This window comes from Micrasema longulum, unplaced genomic scaffold, assembly GCF_059751315.1.
Source record: "Micrasema longulum isolate JH-2025_06_02 unplaced genomic scaffold, ASM5975131v1 h1tg000502l, whole genome shotgun sequence".
In the NCBI taxonomy this organism is placed as follows: Eukaryota; Metazoa; Arthropoda; class Insecta; order Trichoptera; family Brachycentridae; genus Micrasema; species Micrasema longulum.
In genome coordinates this window covers 453,846-475,185 of record NW_028277699.1, presented here as the reverse complement: position 1 = coordinate 475,185, position 21,340 = coordinate 453,846, and the positions used below count along the sequence as shown (strand labels likewise).

Genomic DNA, 21,340 nt, shown 5'->3' with positions numbered 1-21,340 from the left:
ATAGGCTAAAAATAACAGTACATGTTATTCCGCCAAAGTGTAAACAACATATTATTTCATAGCGTTAAACGTGCCAATTTTCGTGCCAAAAAATAATATTTGAGGGGAATTTTTTTTATTTTTTTATTTTTATTCATAAATTTCATAAAAAGTACACGTTTTTGTAAAATTCTAAATATATCTACTTTTACACATCTAGTAAATGTTATCACTGTAACTCTCCAAAAAAAGAGACTAGCTCTAGTGCTTGGAGAGTGACTTACACTGTTTTAGTTGTTTATTGATAAGAGTTTATATCATTTTAAATACGAGTACACGACAAAAAAAGAAAAACATAGGATATATAAAGAAAAAACATAAAACAATAATAAATTCTTACTAATTAAAATTAAATGTCGTTTTTACACGAGTTTAAAATATTTCTTTAGATTAAGTTAAAAATTATTTTTTTTATATTCTTTTTAATAGTTTTAGTTCATTAAAAAGATTATTATAATTTTTTAAAACTTTGAAGACAAAACTATTTTTAAGTATTACTTTAAAAAAAAAACCTGCAGCTAAAGCACATAGAAATCGTGTGCAGAATTACGGTGACTGTGCTCTGTTAGAACATGACCAAACATCATCATTATCGTTATCTGCTCTGCGCCATGATCAGCTGGGCGTAGTTTATTATGAGCTCCTCAAGCCGACGAAACCATTACGGAAGATCACTATCGATTACAATAAATTGATGCGTTTGAGCTGAGCAGTGAAGAAAAAATGGCCGCAATACGAGGAAAGACAAGGTTAAGTTATTTTGCAGCATGAAAACGCTCGGCCACTTGTTGCAAGGCCTGTCAAAACATACTTGGAAACACTCAAATCGGAAATCCTACTTCACGTGCTGTATTTATCGGGCATTGCTCTTTCTATTTACTACTTATTCCAATCAACGACTAATAACTTGGTTGAATAGTACTTTCATTCTTGTAAAGACGCTAAAAAATAGTTTGATTTGTAGATTACCTCGAAAGATGAGTCGTTCTTTCGATATGGTATTCGTATGCTGCTGGAAAGATGGGGGGAAGTAGTCGCTAGCCACGGACAATAATTTCAACGATATGTTTTTTACTGATATTTCTAGATAAAGCATCAATTTTTGAAAACGATGAAATTGCGGGAACTTGTATTAGTCCCCAATTAATAAGAAAAAAATTGGCTGTTTTTTTGACTAGGTATAATAATTTTAACTTAAAATTTACAAACTTCCCAAAATATGTTTGAATTGAACAATTAAAATAAACGATTAAACTATTTTTGTAAACAAGAGACAGTTACAACAAAAAATGGTGTTAAAAAAGTTTAAAATGAAAAATATGTATGCGTTTTTGTTTTATCTTACATTTTTTTTGCAACACCATTCTATTTTGACAAAAATGCAAGAATTATTTAACGAGACCTTTTTAGTGCAACTGTTTTAAGATAAATTAGGTAAATCAATAACATTTAGATGTCCAAATGCATGTAGACATGGTTGGACTCTTCTCCTTAGAAAGTTGGGTACAAAGATTGCGATTTATTGCAATACTTTTTTGGAAAGGAAATATAAAATGTTTTTTCACTTTGTTGCCCGCAGATGTGAAGACCCTTAAAAAAATTTGCCTCTTCTCACCTGCGGGTTCCCGCCGTCTTGCAGCGCCATCGATGACGACATTCGGTGGAACTGAGGAAAGCGGGATTAACGTGAGAGGAGGCGAGATTACTGGCTGGCGATAGTCTTCTGGAGGCGTCTGGTTATGTCCACATTCTCCACTTAGGAGCTGATGCAGATAAGGGAAAGAAGGAAAAAATTGTAAGCTTAGGATTTAAAAAAAAACTTACTTGTGGAGTGTGAAGCTGGTGAGCGGCAGCCTTAAATTGAGAAGCACTAGAATTTGGATGCTGTCCTACTGGGTAGTTGAGGTCTGACGTGTAGTCAGAGTCTTCGGAGTATCCAGCTGGAAACATTATGTATATCATTCACAAAGAGCAATTCGAATACAATGATTGTTGGATCAGGATGCCTACGCCCATATGGTGATCATGGTGTAAACAATATATTTGCTTTTGTGATGTATTGGAGTGGGAAGAAGTCCAATTTATAGTATAGTGGTAAGCGCATTCGCAATTCCTAGGACGATCAACAAATATTTGTTTACGTGGTCGTTTTACACTGCAATATTTAAATTTCCCGGAGTGGCACCTGAACCGAAAGACTGATCACCTTACCTTCATGTAATAGATGATCGAAACACGTTGCTTTTATTTTACGAATACAGCATCCTATGCACCATAAGGTATGGATAGGAGTTTGATTGTGATAAATTGTCAGTACGTTGAAATATGACAGAAATGAGATTACATATTTACATTAACACTGTTTCAGGGCCAGACCTCAAAACTTCAAAAGAACATTCCTCGTGCCAAATTTAAAAAAAAAGTAATTATTTTTTTCGAATGGAACATTAAAAAGAGACAATCTTTAATGTTTCAGACTAGCATCCTTTTTAAAAGAAATAGCTGAAACCTTTATTTATGCAGGTGAGATTCTTTAACTTCACAAACAACAACAGATGAAAGAATTGAAGGAATATAGATGTTCAAAAATAGGCAAAATGGTAAATGTTACACAGTGTGTAAAGTGGCCACTTAAACCAGCCATTGACAGGTCATAAGCCTTGTAGATGCCTAGACTTCCATATTACCTTATCTTAAATGTTATTCATCTCTATTGTAATATACTTGTTTATATGAAAACATTATATGTAACAAAAGTTTAAGAACCAAGAAGGAAAAAAAAATGAAAGTGAAGTTAAGTAAATATTTGAAAAATAAGTTTTGTTAATGTGATCCAACCGGTAATCGACCTCAAAACCTTCATGCGTGAGACAAGCAGACTATTAAACCACGGGGGCCATAAACTCATGTGAAAAAACACAGAGAAAGCGGTTTTCAACCTATTTATCTTGTAAACCACTCGAAACTTTTATCGGGAAAATTCCCTTAAAGGGTTTATTCCTCAGGAAGGCTTGCGTTTTCATTTAAATTAATAGGTACAGGAACCAGTATCAGAAAACAGAAAAAAGATAGAATGGTGTTATTAAGGGTGGTTAGATCCTGTCTAAAGACAATGTATAGCTTAACAGACGCTTATGTTAAATATATTGCAACAGAGAGAAACACATTTTGGAGAGTGAAATTTTAAAAAATCGCGATTAATTATTGTTTAACCGGAAATCAAACCCCTGGTATGGAAAAATTCTCACAATTTAGGTAAAATTCAAGAACTGTTACATATTGCAGTGTTGAATGAGCTTAGAAATCAATATTTTACGTCCACTCTGCCAGGAATCGAAACTAGGATTTAAAGCATGGTTAAACCACGAGGCAGACGTATTGCCAATTCATTTCGTTTTTCAGGATGTTCACCTGAGAGTAGCCATCAATCCAAAAACAAGTAAAAAAACTAGCATTATGACTTTAAATAATCGGTATATTTATAAAAATAAAGTGTTTATTTTTACGCAAAAAAATAAATATCTCTTTCCCAAAAATAGCAATAAACATAATTTTAATATCAGAAGTAAATACAAATTAGTAGTTTTAATTTTTGTATTTGTTTATTTTTTCATGCATAGAAATATAAAAACAAAAATACACTTAAAATGTGAAAAAATACATCATAAAATTGACCAATAACATAAAATGCCCACAAAGTCTTCGGCGTCTGAGCGTGGGCCATTTCTTTTTTAAATTAATATGATATGACATGACCATGAAAATAAAAGAAAAGAAAAACAAAATTAAAATATGTTGATATTACAAAAACATGATTTATTTGCAATATGCATTTTATTTTTTTATTTTTTTTAAATGTGTCTATCCGTTTCTTCCATGCTAACCCAAGACCTCAAACCTACTTTAAACTGTACCAGAGATTTAATGTTTTGTAATTCCTACTAAGAAGATTGAAGGATCTTGTACTAATATGTAAGGAGTGCGTGCCTCTGTGCGAATTTAGTTCTGCATCCTGAAACTGACAGTACACTACCGGATCTATTGCTAATATGATTTAAATTACCACTTAACAATTTCCTATTTAAGGAAATATATTTCAGGCACTGAATTAAATTGAATTTATCCCGTAATTAAAGTTATGTAAGGCAAGCACATCGTTTGTGGGGGTGCTGCGTTCGCTTCAACAATATTTTACCTGACAATGTCCTAAACATGACGGACAATAAATTGTAGTACTTCTAAAAAAAGCCTTTAATGGACTAAATGAGTATATGGAACGGACAATATTATTTTATTTGTGTAAATTTATTTGATTATTTTTAGAATGTGTATTATTTTATTAAAACTTGACTATCTCTTTGTGTTGTTTAGTTTATGCATGTATGTTTTAACTTTCAACAAGCGAGTCACATAAAAAAAAAATCTAAAAACCAAACAAAATTATCCAGGGTTCAGGTTCTTAAAAGCACGCAGAAAAAAAGAGACAATTGCAAACCTGAATGAACAAGTTCTTTTTTTGGTTTGGTGCAAGAAAACATATTCTGATATCTACTTACAATTTGCCGTATACTGCATTTGTCTCCTGGCCTGGTCAGCCCGTTCTTGGCCGGCGAGGCTGTTCAGGAGGTCCAATTTCCTTTGTAACTCCGCAGCTTCTGTTCCTTCAGCATCTGAAAAGAAACAAAATAACACACATTTTAATTTTTAGAAAATTTATGGATTTATTTTTAAATATACTTTTAAATTTAATAAATGTTATTAAATATTTGTATATAACCACATACCGAGTTTTCCATATCTACCAGTTTCGAGACGTACCCGTCTCTTTGTCAGGACAATAACCAAACCAACATGCGAAACCCACTATACACCTTCACCATATTTTTATATTTTTGTGCAACAAATATGGTGAAGGTGTATAGTGGGTTTTGCATGTTGGCTTGATAGGTATCTTGACGAAAAGACGGGTACGTTCCAAAACCGGTAGACATAGAAATGTCGGTTAATGGTTATGTACAATTATTTAATAACATTTATTTAAATGTTTTAACATTAATAATATTAAGTTTAACTTTGTTTCCTGAAATACGAGATATTCCATTTCTTTATTTTAATGTGCTAGACATAATTTCAATTGTACGTTTGTGGATTTATTGCTAAATGGCAACTTCTTCCAACCAACTGGTGATAATAATTTCACCAAATAAAGGAATTTTTTTCGTCAAATTAAGTTTTACTTTTATTATTTTTATTTATTGCTCTAAAAGACTTATAATTTATAAAGTACTAATGCTGTATCAATTTTTTAAAATTATTATTATCGGGTTATTCTCAACTTTACTGTTTTATATTTATATTTAGAACATAAGATTTTCTGATGCTTATTGTTATCTTTTATTTAGAGATGTTTTGCTTTTTTTTTACTTTTTGTTTTTTGTATTATATGTTCACTAAATGATTAAGTTTTAATTATTTAATTATTTCCCATTACGAACTAAATAATCACTGTGCACTGCTATGATTATTTCTGTAAATCATTTTTTTGTAAAAGGTTCTTTGAACCGTTGATGTATATAAATAAATAAATAAATATTGATATTTATTTATTTGTCTACATGTACAAATTAATTTTGTAAGCTGACAGATTTATTGGCTAATCGAAATTAACTCTTACTATATTATTTCCTAGTCTAATGAATTGCGACTTGTGTTTCAGTAATGTATGGACACACTAGTTTTTAGAAGACGAATAAATAAAAAAAAGAAATAAGATCATCGGATGAAATTGATGTTTTTTATACTTGTTTACTTTTCAAATGTTCAATGTCCGGGATAAACATATTAAGTTCTCTAAAACGAAAACCATTTTTAGAAGTAGCGTACAAATTTTAATTTTGTCTAACGGAAGAAACCATTCGGTATATAATAATTAAAGGATTGTTCGTGTAAATGTGAGAAGCGCCTTTGAGGTATTATATTACGAAAATGGCGCTATATAAGTTATCCATAATTATTATTATTATTATTATCACGAATAATTTTTTTGCACAGATTCAATTAAACTTATGTGTTATGTAATGTGGTGACTAGACCAGAACATCTTTGATAGTGGATCGGATAAGATTTCACACTTTACGAGTTTGTAATGATGAAATAATTATGCATGGAAATTAAGAGGGTGCTTTAAGAATGTGAAAGAAGAGGTAAGCTATTTTCTGATGAAATTTTACATCCTTGGATGTATAAATGCACTTGCATACATATACACTACATGCTTTGGCATGTATAGTATAGATTTAAGACTATGAAGTACCGTGTACAGATGTGAAAATGTAGCTCCACACGCTGCGCTGTCTAATGCCTTAGCCGTACGCTGGCGCTCGTATTGGTAACAAAACCGCAGACGTCAAAAGGGCACAAAAAATCGCATCCGAAAAAAAATCCGGAAAGGGCCTCCGGTAGTTCATGGAGCACTTAACACTGGCCAACGTGTGGATGCGAATACTAGTTCTCGGCCAGAGCCCTTTAATGTGTGTTGGAAACCGACAACAGACGGACTGCACGCCAGTGTAGGTGCTAGCGCGTGTGCCAGCTGTGTCATCCACTTTGAGAGATAAGACATAACACAAGAGAGACGAGACATCAATAACTGCAAGTAATAATTTTAAAAATGCGTTTAAAATTAAATTATGTATTTAGTACATAAAACAAAAGTTAAGCACATAAAAATATATTCGTTCACTGTGTTGGGTTTATTCAAGTATGGAAAATATCATCATCATTATCATCATTATTAGACCTAATCCACACATATTGGTACATAGGGTAATCAATGTGTTGGAAAAATGTATGCAGTGTATCTCGATCATGTGTAACACTAAGGTAAGATGATGAGTCTTAGGCTTAATAAACAATTGAATACTGTAGTTTTAAACCACCTTATAAAAAAATATTTAATGTTAACTCTCCCAGTGATTGGACCCAGGATCTCAAGCATGGCAGGCAAATACGCTTATCACTACTCTATGAAGCGGACTTTTCTTCTTCAGAATTTTCTTCTGAAAGCAGCCATTGAGTCAAAAACACTTGTCCAAGAATTTGGTAATATTTTATTTGAGAAAATTATGTTCTGCATTCGCCTGGACTGAATCCTATTCAGTAAAGCATAGTGTATTGTATAAAGGAACTTACTTTTCCCGAACGTTCAGGTAAACTTCGGCAATTGTTCACGAAAGAGTACCTTAGCTTTAGTTTGACATACAAATATTATATAATATAATAATTGTGAAAGTTTCATGCATCTACTAATACATTGTTAGTGTTATTGTGTTTCGTGAAGTTTTGTTATAAACTTTACCTAGTGTTCTGAACAACTCTCCCCAGAGATATTAACTGAGAAAAATGTATCTTTAAGATTTCATTTAAAAACTTCTTACAGAATGTTTCTCTGCACAACTCCATATACTTCAAAATCACTTAATTTTATTGAGTCATTTAAAAAACGGAAGTTGTAAAATGATAGCTTCGAAAATACTGATATCAAATTACCACCCTTAATCTTTTTTCCTTGCAAGGAAAAAAAAAAGACTTGATTTTATGGGTCCACGTGTAGTATTTAGTTGACATGATAAAAATAAAATAAGAAATAATTAATTAGTTACGTAAACTTTAACGAAGAAGCATGTTTGCTTTGAAACCGGTCAGTGATAATAAAAATAACATTTTAATAATTAGTGGTCAAAATGAAATTGTTTTATTATTTTTATTTTATGATAAAAAAATCATTCAAATTATTTTCATGCCCATATTTAGAGGTAAAACTCAAAGTGACAAAAGTACATTCTATTATCCTATAAATTATTCCCTGCATATAATATAAAATATACTTTCCTCCGCTTGCCTTTTGTCTTTGAATATGGGCATTAGTGTTGCTAATTTCATTTCAATCCATTATAATATTTGAAAGGGTGGTTAGGGAGACTAAAAACTTATCATTTCCTTTTGTGCATAGGACACTGCTTGTAAGGATGTTGTAAACCATACTGCGTATTTCGATAATCTGTTACATGAAGGTAAGCTGATCAGTCTTACGCTTAAGGTGCCAGTCCAAAAACAAAGCAACTTTGGAGTTTAAACAACATATGAAATCACATTCCTATTTTAAGTATTAAACTGGATAACCGCTTAAACTAAAAAAGAACACGTAAAGACTGTAGTCGCTAAAATATGGGATTGCCAGCCTGATTGAAAGGTGTTGCCTGCATTTTTCATATGTATTGGTCGGGGGGAGTCAGAAAAATTGTTTTCAGATGTACAATGACGTAAGTTAATTTTTAGTTTTATTGGTAATGACTTAGAATTAAGGAATTAGTGGTATCTTAATTATTTACTTTGAAATCTGGAAGTAAGGCTTATATAAACATATTATTATTTTGTATGCTCGTATAATGATACTGTTAATACGTGTATCTCATTTATAAATAATTTTCAATAAATTATGACTTAACTTTAAGTATGAAAAACTATCTAAATGGATAAAAAAAAATGTTGAAGTAAATGATATTCATGGATGAAATATAGTTTCTCTCCAACCGCAGCTTACGATCTTATCATAAATTAAAAAATAAGTTGTTATATGTTAGAAAACAATGAGTTAATGTTTATAAGTCGTTAGTGTGTAGTGATGTAGTCATGTTTTAGACAAACAGTGGAAAAAAGAAGACTATTTATTTAATAGCATTGTTTTATACTTTATTCTTAACAAAATATGTGACAAATAGTGAACAATGGAAACTTTCAAAAAATAGTGCGGCTGTAACCTTTAAATCATAAAATTTTATGTGAATCATCAAAACTGTTTAAGAATGCATCACCCATACACACATAATTAATAAATGACAACAGTGCTACTAAAAGTGAACTAACATTTATTGATAAATACATAATATTTCAAATATCTGCCTTCTAATAACATACAAAATGATAAATCAAACCGCTCATACACGCGTTTGTGTAATATTCATGTTAAAAATGAATTGAACATGAATGTTGCGTCTCATAAAATGAAATAATACGGACCAAAATGGACACCAAGTCGTTGGAACAATAGGCATAATTCCCCAGTCTACACACGTGTGTTTCCAGAAATTCTCCAGCAGCCAGTGGGCCACATGTTGACGGTATCTACAAAAGATTCTCTTCAGACATCTATCTCCCTTTGTTAACCATGGAGTTGATACAGTGCTTTATTTATTTTGTTTTTTATTGCTTATTTCTTGGCATGAACACTTGACGAACTTGCTACTGTGCTCTATTTTTTGTAAATTTATTGATATCATTCTAACTTTGATGGAATTCCACTCGTCCATGCGCTTTGTAGCTGCACGATGATTGGTTATCTATCTTTCATATATCAACTTTAAAATACCTACATTTTGTAAATGGGGTCTAGAATTCCAATCGTCTATGCGTTTAGTAGCTGCAAGACGCGTTGTAATCTTACTCCTTTTTATTATTCATATTACTATTATTTTTGTATTATCATTAATACACTCAATTTATTTGTCAATTTTTAAAATGTGTAAATGGGGGCTAAATTTCTAACTGTCTATGCACTCTGTAGCTGTAAGACGTTCTGTAATCTAGTTTCTATTTGTTTTAACTTTTGATTGATCTTAATTGAAAACGAGGAACTAGAATCCTAACCGTCCATGCGCTCTGTAGCTGCAAGACGTACTGGAATATTTATTAATTGTACAGCGCTCTTGAGGTGATTTTCACAAAAACGGCGCTATATAAATTATCCAACTATATATATGGCAAATATGAATTTAAAAGATACATAATTTACAGCCTTAGAACGGGAAAGATATTCTTAGTTAGGCAGTTTAGACGACTCACCAGCAGAAACATAAAAATATGAATGTATACTTTTATGACTCAATTAATCAAATGTTCAAATAATTCAATGTTTATTGCTGTTTTAAATAATTAAATATGTAACAATTACATAAATAAAAATATAATGTATTTGTATGAGATAACCGGAAAAAAACAGCAAATAATAAATGTGTTGTGTCCACTTATTATGCATACGCTTATTCAATTTTGAAACATGGTATTATTTTTTGCGGTAAATCTACCAATGTACATAATGTTTTTATAATTAAAAAAAATGTGTTAAGAAAATGCCTAGCAACATGCAGGCCAATTTTTATAAGCTTAAATATTATTCACGTTAACGGGCATTTATATCGTGAAACTTTGTTTTATTGTAAAATGAAGACCAGATTATTTTTGTAAATAAGAAAATAGTTAAGTTTAAAATACTAGAAACAAAAGTAAATTCAAAATTCCATTGGCGACAAAATCATTTATTAAAGGGGCCCGGCCCATATGCATGGCAGTGAAAGTATCAAATAAACTTTTCAAAAAAAGATAATCAAATGTATAAAATTTTATTCAAGAGTGTTAAAAATGTTCTTAATAGATAAATGTTACTACAGTAAAAATGAATATTTAGATAATGTAACACAGTGAATTTAAATTGATTTAATGTACCCACTAAGCACCAAACCCAATGTTATATTTTAAAGCTTTATTTTTCTCAACTTTTCATTTATTTTATATTTTTATTATCATTTTTATTATTATATTTGAAAATGAACTCTTGGTTAGACTCTAAGAAATAGCCAGCGGCAATAAGTCCACCTTTTGGTAATGTGTACCTTGGTTTTATTATTTTGCATTTTTTAAATTTATTTATCTAGCATATTTTGCCGACGATAAGACGCATTGGACCATAATGCGTACTCCAGTTTTTGATTGAATTTTCAGTCAAAAAGTGCGTCTTACGGTCCAAAAAATAAGGTACATAAATATATTTCATTAAAATTATTTATTGACAATTCTCGATGGAATTCCATTGTTATGATGTAATTAATAACTTATATTTCCATATAAGTTATTAATTTTAAAAATACTTGGTACACTTCCACTTATTTATTTTGACCAATTAGCGCTTTCACTCTCTAATGAGCATCTTTAGACTGGTGAATATTATACAGTGTAATTTATAAAACTAAATATTATCTTCAGTGTAGGTACATTTAAAATAAGTTGAAAAAGATACAATACGCAATATTGTAATGGAACAGAGTGAGACAAATTATTGAAACATGTGTTGGCGGCGGTGTACTTTAAGAAAATATTTTATTATATATAATATATTAATTATTTTATTACAATGTACAGGGTCTCACTAAAGGGGCTAATAAGGGTGAGTTTTTAAATTCTATCTGCTGATTTATTAAAATTCTATCGCAATTATTTTTTATCCTATTTATTTCTAAAATTTCTAATCTATCTAACTTTTGACCTTTATGTCCTACATGTAAAATTTTTATGTTTTTTGTTTTATCAGAAGTATGCTTAAATTCATTTAAATGTGATGCATAGTTTGATAGAAGGGGTTTGTTTTGGTAAAAGTTTTTTGGTCTCATGTTTTACTTGGCTCATCTGGTCAGTAGATGGAAAAGTTCAGGTAGGTGCTTCGCCCCCTGGAATTTCCCCATCACAATGTACAGAACATTTGTGATTTTATAGATATTTTTTTTAAATTTTGGCCATATGTATATTTTTTAATATTGTGGTTTTAAAAGATTTTTTTATTATTAATGCCTCACGTCCACCCTGCTGGGAATCGAACACAGGACCTTTAGAATGGCAAACAAGTGCACCAATATTACACGAAAAAGACTTATCTCCACTCGATTTATTCAGGATTCCTACCTGAGAGCAGCCATCGAAATTTAAAAGCATTCGTTCAGGATTCTGGTTTTATTTCACAGTCAGAATGGCAAAAGCCTTAAGTAAAAAAATATATATACCCGAACTCTATGCGGTGAGATTCCACGATAATGTGGTCTCGTGGCAAGGGTAATAATCTCAAAGATCAGAGGTCCGAGGTTTGAACCCCACTCTATCGCAAGTAAATATCATTTTTTATTAGTGAGCTATTTACAATTCCGCCCCCATGGCCACAAAAAAACATGAAAAAAATAAATAATGAAACACTTCGTGATAATTTCACTTTTAGTTTATTAACAAATTAGTACTTTAGTACTCTAAGTACAAAATTGTACCCTAGACTATAATATGAATTTATCTGAAACCAGTAAAACCAGATAAAACATCAGTTTAATTAAAAAAATAAAAATAGTAAATAATTGTTTAAGTATGAATAAAAAACTCCATGTTTAATAGATATGATGTAACTAACAAGCATATCTGCAAAATTTGTTAAAACATGACGTTTATTTTAGTCAGCACATGGAAATTATTTTTTATTGTCAACAAAAAACATACAAATGTCATGCAGTATTTGTCTTATGGATTTAATAATAATTTCAAATTCAATTCCGTTCAATAATTTGCTGAACCCTTGTCCAATATATTTGTTATACACCCAAGTAATTAATTGATGATTAGATAAATGATGTATTTATTCATAAGGGAAAACGGAAGGAATACAAATATAAAAAATAAAGGAAAACTTTACATTTGAGATAGATATAATTGAGAAAATTTTGGAAATTTTAGGCGGCCTCCGTGGTTTAGTGGTCAAGACGCTTGACTCACAGACGGAAGGTTCCGGGTTCGATTCCTGGTGAGAACACAAAAATTAAATGTGATTTTTTTCAAGCCTGGGTGTTTTGTGATGTAATTCAACACTGTAATTGGGCCTCCTGGCCTGTTGTGGTGCAAAAATAAAATAAAATAAAAATAAAAACAGTAACATTTAGTAACGAAGAGTATAAAAGGGACACACAAAAAATCTAATGAGATATATAAAGTTATGTTTAAAATATGCGTAGTAATCTAAATATTATGCAATCCCATTGAATCATTAATACATTTGTTGTATTTTGTCGTCAACGTGTAAACAGTAATTTGTAGGAGAATACATTTTTCCGAGACTTTATTGAACAATTAACACCCCCAACCCCGTGCGCGTCTGCATAGTTCTAGTTTGAATCGGCGTAGACCCTGTGACAGTAGCGATTTGCACGAAGTGAACGTGTCGCTCCCGCATATTTTTTCTGTCGAAAACCGCAGCAGAAAAAAATCATTTCTTTAACAATTCCAACACATCTTGATATAAAGTTAATAGTAATTTTTCGTAGATAAATGATAGAACTTGGCGTGCGTGCATGAAAAGATGTATGAATGCAACGATATTGGTGACGTCACATTACTCTATGTGTGTATAGCACATTGAGTAGGTTGAGGCGTTCAAATTTATTTACTACCTACTGGACCCTGGTGTAGATATTGCAATGTCTACCGTGAGTACTAATTATTGTCCCGGACCCATAATAAAAGAGAATTGAATTCTTCTCGTGTGTGCATGTGCCTTTGATATTCTCACCGCGATCGAGAATAAGTCATTTTTACGATCAATAACTCATTAAATTCATTGTGTCGTGTAATCGCATTTAACATTCAAGAGAACACATCGAGTGCCCCCTGATCCTGACTGCCACGTGAGAAATAACAAACAATTAAGGTTCCTGAACCGAGTACAAGGTAGGTTATTGCATTCATTGTATGAAGGATTCGGTGGCAAAGTAAATAAGGATAACGCATCCCGCGAACCAGACTATTTCGAGCATTCATCTGCCAACAGGCAAGTGGCGCGATCAGACATAGTGATATGCTGTTCTATCCTCTCCGGCTATTTTACCTTTACGGGAAAACGGCGTGATGGTTAACTTGTTTTTTTTTAATGTAAATACAAAAAAAACGAAACAAACCCAGTTGTTATTAAGACTCTTTTATCTTTTTGTCAAATGAAACAATAGCATAGCAACGCAGCAAAGTAAATTAGGAAATTTAAAAAAAACCAGTTGCTCAATGTTGCTACCAAAGTTTTTGAACCCTGTGACGTCGCAACAATGAAACTATGACAATCTATTGAATTAATACGCTAGGAGACCGGTACGGCTATATTGGAGTAAAATGAGTAGTGTTCTTTGTGTAAAATGTAAGTAAAAGCTCTATATGTTTTAACAAAACACGAATCATCGCTTATGAATTACAATGTAGCAGAAAAAATAATAAGGATTTCAAAGGCATTGAAGAAGGTGGTTAATTTACCCTTACAGATTTGAATAAATTCCTGAAGATGAAGACCTGAATTTACTATTTTAATTATTAAATGACATAATACAAAAGTTATTTAGACAAAACTAATTAATTATTATTATTATTAATAAATGTAAACAACGAATGTCTCGAGCAAGTAGAAGAATTTGTGTATCTGGGAAGCATGTTTTCAAGAGATGGAAAAGTAGAAAAAGATGTTGAAAGAAGAATGAATGCGGGCAACAAAATGAACGGAGCACTAAGCACAGTAATTTCTAATAAAAAAATATCGATCGAAGCTAAACTGGCAGTGCACAACGGAGTTTTAGTCCTAACACTTATGTATGGAAGTGAAACGTAGAACTGGCAGAAGAAGGATGAAAGCCGAGTGAACACGGTTGAAATGCGATCTCTTAGACGAATGTGTGGGAAATCAATGTATGGCAGGGTTACAAATGATGAAATCAGGCGAGAGTGTAAATCTGAGTCAAGTACAATTGATAAGATTAAGAAAGGGTCTCTGAGATGGTTTGGTCACGTAGAACGAATGGACGACAAAATAATGGTAAAACAAGTATTTATGGCAAAAATGAACGGCAACGTGAGAGGAGGATGACCAAGGAAAACGTGGCATGATCAGATAAACCAAAATCTTAAGTCTAGTCATGTCAAAAGCAGACAGAACCGAAGGGCATGTATGACAAGATGTATAAATGTGGAAGAGGCTAGGATTGTATGCCAGGATAGACGTGTGTGGCGGTCCATTTTCTCTGCCTACCCCTACGGGGAAATGGCGTGATGGTAGTAGTAGTAGTAGTAGTAATTAATTAACCTCAGAGTAATAATGCGTGAACCTATGGAAAAGCCCTATCACTATGTTTCATAGCACGGATGCGATGTTGGTTTGTTGCTTAACAAAAAATTGGTGGCCACTTTGTTTTGTTTGACAACATAACGGCTCGATCGGATGCCTTTGTAGCTGTGCTTATAAATAGCTTGAATATTTCAATAAAAATCGACTATGGTGAATTGCAGTCTGTTCGGTTGTAGGAGTAGGAGCGTCAAAGGTGTTAAAGGAGTCAGTCTTCACGGGTAATTGATTTGGAATATTTTCGCATGATTATCATTATTTTTTGGCATTTATTGTCCCGACACGTGTATGACGTTGCTTGAAAACTTTCTTTATATCAACATATTTACTTCAGATACAATTTTTTTGTAATGAATTTGTGAATTAAAGTGCGTTAACTGTTAATAATGACAGTTTATTACGGGCTATACGTCGGATCTGCACTAGGCATCCATACAAAGTTAAAGTTTTTATCGAGTAGAGGTCGATTCAAATTTTACTTGAAAAAAGCAATGTTAACTTTGAAATCACATTAAAAATGTTATGTCTAAATTTCAGGCCGCTACGACTCGCCGTTTCGGAGATGTGACGGACAAACAAACAAACTCAACCCAGGACTTTGGCTCCATGGAGCTGGGATTCATGTCTCAATAAATGTAACATAAGTATATTGTGCATAAAATGATTAAAAGATAAACACACACATGTATTTTCAGTTTTGTAAAATAAATATGGGCGAATTTTAGAAAAATCAATTGGAATAACCCTGCAATAATAAATACACAGGTACATATTTAAAAGTATTTACAATGCAAATTTATATCCATTTGGCAATTTTCGACCTGAGTACGGCCCATTGTTTTGCTGCGAACTGTAGCTAACTTAATACTCAATAGTCATAGAATGGTTTTCCTACGTTTGGGCTTCTCTATAGCTTGGCGCATTATTACTCTGAGTAATTAACTGATTTCCCCCAAATACCAGGCGAGAAATGTTGCGGGTAAAAGTGTAAAAACCTTACTTTCATTCTTATTCTGATAGCAAAAGATTTGCGTTCCGGACGAATAAACTAAAAGACTTCTCACGCTTCAATTAGTTATGAAAACAGTTATAGGTAAATTCACGTTACTAGTTTGAAACCACTGCATTGGCTCTGCACTGAATTTATCAAACGTGCTTTGGGATCTGAGCCGTATGGGATGAAGTGATGTGCATATTTGAATGATTTCATTACCTATTTTTATTAAAAAATAAGCGAGCAGAAAATAGAAAAATCATTCTACTAAAGCAGGTGTAATTAATTTACTCTCCTGGAACACATTTCATTTTACAATATTTGAATTTGTTCAAATGTTTGTAGACAAAAGACTGGATTTTACCCTCTTGGGGGTCATTAGGATTAAAAAATTACAACAGGGATGGAGAATATCTTAGAAAAGGAATATGGAAGTCTAGGCATTTACCGGGCTTATGACCTGTCATTATATATAGTTGGATAATTTATAGAGCGCCATTTTTGTGAAAATCACCTCAAGGGCGCTGTACAATTAATAAATATCCCAGTACGTCTTGCAGCTACAGAGCGCATGGACGGTTGGGATTCTAGTTCCTCGTTTTTAATTAAGATCAATCAAAAATTATAATAGATAGGAGCTAGATTACAGGACGTCTTGCAGCTACAGAGCGCATAGACAGTTAGAAATTTAGCCCCCATTTACACATTTTAAAAATTGACAAATAAATTGAGTGTATTAACGATAATAAAAAAATAATAGTAATATGAATAATAAAAAGGAGTAAGATTACAACGCGTCTTGCAGCTACTAAGCGCATAGACGATTGGAATTCTAGACCCCGTTTACAAAATTAAGGTATTTTAAAGTTGATATATTAAAGCTAGATAACCAATCATCGTGCAGCTACAAAGCGCATGGATGAGAGGAATTCCAGCAAAGTTAAAACAATATCAATAAATTTATAAAAAATAGAGTATAGTAGTAAGTTGGTCAAGTGTTCATACCAAGAAGTAAGCAATAAAAAACTAAATAAATCAAACACTGTTTCAACTCCATGGTTAACAAAGGGAGATAGATGTCCGAGGAGAAGTTTTTGTAGACAGTAGGTAGATATCGTCGCCATGTGGCCCGCTGGCTAGTAGATAGTTTCTGGAAACGCACGTGTGTAGTACTATTATGCCTTTTGTTCCAATGACTTGGTGTCCATTTTGGTCCGTATTATTTCGTTTTATGAGACGCAACATTCCTGTCCATTGTCTGGATTAAGTGGCCACTTTACACACTGTGTAAGATTCACCATTTTGCCTATGTCATTTTGCTTTGTCTATGGCTGGCTGCTCTCTGCATAACCACGTTCAAATAATACATTTACTGACACGCAAAAAATGTGTCCGCGCTAAAAAAAATTTTTACGCTCCGCTTGGCGGTTATCGCTTGGATTCTCCGAGTTTAGCCGAATAAGCTAAGCAAAAAGGTTTTCACTTAAAAAATAACATGTGTTCGATGCGCTTGAAAATCAAGTATTACTTTCGTTATCATAAAAGAAGAAAAAAATAATTTTATTTACATATCCTAGGACTTACGTAACTTCGTTTATTTTTTAATCCTCTCAATCTGTGTGAATTAGTTCTTAATCCATTTAAGGTTTTAAAGTGAAAAGAAATGCCGGAAGGAACATCATTGAAGCTTTACGCATCGGCTTTGTCAGATAACCCAAAGAGCTTATATATTTATGGCTAACATTTTGACTTTAGGAGATTTTCATCGTATAAACGAAGCTTCGAAAGCAATACGAATAAATTTGAGGGTGAAATAAAAAATATTTGTTCAAATTAAACGAGGCATTAAAATTATTTAATTGATAGTTAATTTAATTTTGTACGATTAAAGGCGAAAAGTATTCCGCTGGACACTTTCCAGTTTTGGTTCCAAACGTTGATTTATTTACGTATTTTATTAGATTGCGTATTAAGGGGGTAAGATAAATGACCTTTTTCTATCCTATTTTTATTTAGTTAATTATTTATTAATATATTTTGTTAAACATTGCATATTGTTCTTTAGAACGTGTCCACAGGATCAAGCAAAATAAGGAGGAATAAGAAACTGTGATTTTTTTATGATTTCAAAAGCTTTCTGATTCAGCTTAAGTTATTAGAAAAATAACAAGCTTCACAGTTTCTTAGAAAAACGCGCATTTTGAAAGTAGTTTCAATTAAAGAATTTTAAGCCTTTACAACACAAAATCACAAAAAAATACAGAAAATACTTAAACAACAATATTTTGAGTTTGTCCAAATTTTTGTAGACAAGGACTGGATTCAACTCCCTGGAGAGCTGTTATATAAATATAAATAATTCAATTACATAAATATCACCCGCATAAATAAAGGTTTCAGCCCTTTAACTTCACAAACATCAACAGATGAAAGAATAAAAGGAATGTAGATGTTAAAATATGGGCAGAATGGTGAATTTTGTGTAAAGTGGCCACTTAAACCAGCCAGTCACAGGTCATAAGCCCTGTAGATGCCTAGACCTTTATATTATCTTCTCTAAAACGTTCTTCATCTCTGTTGTAATATGTTAATAAAATACTTACTTTTTCGGAACGAAAAAGACAGTTAGCCTATGTTGCTTCAATTTTAACCGAAAACAATAAAAATGACATCAGTATTGCTAATTAACCAATGGTTAAGGAAAAAACACCACCGTCCTGAAGAACAAACATACGGACAACATGTGTTGCCCCTACAAAAAAAAACATTTGAAATGTTTAAGATGCTAATTCTTGGGTACTAGGAAGTGATGATAATTGTAAGAAAGCAAGAGAAGATAATTTTAGATATTTAATGTGGGAATAGAAGTACAAAATAGAAATACACCGCGTTTAAAGGAAAAAACTGAAAGAAAACACAATGTAGGAAAAGGACGTATCTATTGGATTGAAAATTACTTCCATTTGATTCAATTCTAAAATTCTATCGTTTAGATTAATCTGGCACACCTTTGAGAAGAGAATTATTGACATTTAATTAATTGAATGTGTCGTCTTTCATTTATTTATGTAGGTATTCCAACTACATGTTAAAATCAATCAAGTATAACGTAATTGAAATTACAATGGAAATCAGAATGCAAACTATTCAGCGAACTGTAAATCGTACTGTACATTTATAACGAGCGGAGTAACAAAGGAGACTTGTACATCAAAAGTAAGCACATAAATTAATATCAGCCAGACAACGTTGTAGTTTCGTAAAATTGCCTATTAATTCGCCATTTTGAGCAAATTGTGCTCATAGTTATTTCCTTTATATTTATTTATATCCGTTCCACTAGATAAATATGTGAAAAACTGGTATGTGCCACTTTTTATTCTTATGTACAAGTATTATTTTTGAGTATCGTAGGCGATAAAGAAGTTCAGTGATTTGATTTATTTTTTAATATACTATTTATACTCAGCCAATTTTTTCTTTCATTTACCAATCAGATTATCAGCGCTATGATTATTTAAAGTTTAGTAGTTCTGAAACTACCCCGCGCGTGACGTTTCAAGTTCTCTTGAGCTTTTTCTTGGTCAGTTCTGCCGATTGATAAGTAAACTGGAAATCTTTCAAAACTCTCTTATCATTGGTTGATTCATATGAACTAGTGACGTCGTTCAAAGTATTTCGTTCAATTATTATTTTCATACATTTTTAAGAAACTGTGAAATAGTTTAATGCTCAAATTTTTACAGCGCGTAAGAAAAAAAAAATTAAATCCAATATTTCTTAGGGCTGAAGGGCTTATTGAAATGACAGCAAACATAGAAAGTAGAGAGATTATCACACTCCTCATTTCTGTTCACGGTACTTCATATTCCTAATGCTCCTATATACTTTCTTTAAAAAATGAAACGCTAATCAGTTCATAGTTTACCTTTTCATTATTATTTTTAAAGCACCCTCTTTTCCCTTTTTTCTAACTCTTGCGTGGCTGTGACACTTGTCTTCATACAATACAGGACTTGATATATCTCTTTTTTGTTAAAACAATGAAGTTGTGTTTTTTATCCTTTAAGTAGACATTTTCACACTGGATTTCAAAAGTGCAATTTGTAAAGCTTTGCTTATTTAAAAAAAAATCTGTTTAAAAGAGAGCACGAAGAACAAATAGAAAGGAAAACATATAGGCTGTTCTGTGGTCGGTGCATAAGAGGAACAGATTCAGTCGTTTATAGGCAAAGGGGGACGCATACATGTAAGATGACCGGCGTATTAAGGATTTTAAATTAATTTTGCCATAACAGGGCTAAATTAAATGTTTGTTTTTATAAATTATGGGAAAGAAATTATTAAACAGTATGTGTCCATGTTTTTTTTCTAAATGTCTGAACTAATCATTCCATCTTTTGCCTTTGGTAACATGTTACATCACCGCGTGCAAAGGAATTATTTATCACAGTTTTCAAAGAGTTTACTCATAAAGTATCCATGTGGCTCAGCTGTGAAATTATCTCCCATCCACTATTAACGATGTTTCTGCAGTAGCTTGGTTTAAATCACGCCTGAAATAACATCTCGTTTATCTTTTTTATCCTCAATTTTTCTTTCTCTTAATTATCTTTTTTTTATTGAATACTAATATCATTATTGATAAATTTATTTACACTTATAGCTGGTACTATTTTAGTGTCAATTTAATCATACATATTTCTTAGCATATGTTTTGAAAATCAAAATATATGATCAAAACTTTTAATTTTATTGGTGAGTTAGAAAAAATTGCTATTTCGTAATAAATCATTCTAAAAAAACAGTACACATTACACATGTATCGTTGTATTTATTAAAACAATAAAATTGATTGAATATTTTTATACAAAAGAAATATTAGCGTTCTTATCATTTACCAAATATTTCTATTTTGGTGCCCATTTTCAACGAGTTGTAAATAACTCAGTATCAGAAATGGGAAATTTGGTGTTGGAAAGTAAGTTTCGAACCTCGAACCTCTTATCTGTGAGTGTATACTTATGGATTACCCTTATTTAGCACAATTATTTTTTTTTAAATATTTTGAGTGTCGCTCAGTGGTGAACAGTGATTTTATTTACAAGTTAGCCATTTCTTCTTCTTCTTCTTGTTCTTGTAAAATAATAAAATTGTGTAACACTGATAACAAAGTTTTATTATTTATAATGAAGTGTTACGAAGTGAATGCCGATTCAATTAAAAATATTACAAATTTCATTTATTTGTACCTGCATAGTAGGAACGTAATGTAATGTAAGTGATGCGAG

At 31.8% G+C, this 21,340-nt stretch overlaps 1 protein-coding gene across 1 annotated transcript in view; it reads right to left on the bottom strand.

The window, feature by feature from the left end:
• LOC148281035 (uncharacterized) overlaps positions 1–21,340 on the bottom strand; it is a 585,537-nt gene that overhangs the window by 365,291 nt on the left and 198,906 nt on the right. Inside the window, exons 7-8 of the mRNA XM_088227431.1 lie at positions 4,596–4,709; positions 1,864–1,979 (exon numbers count right to left, since the gene is read on the bottom strand). Coding sequence (XP_088083557.1) covers positions 1,864–1,979; positions 4,596–4,709 — 230 coding nt within the window. The remainder of the gene's footprint in view (positions 1–1,863; positions 1,980–4,595; positions 4,710–21,340) is intronic.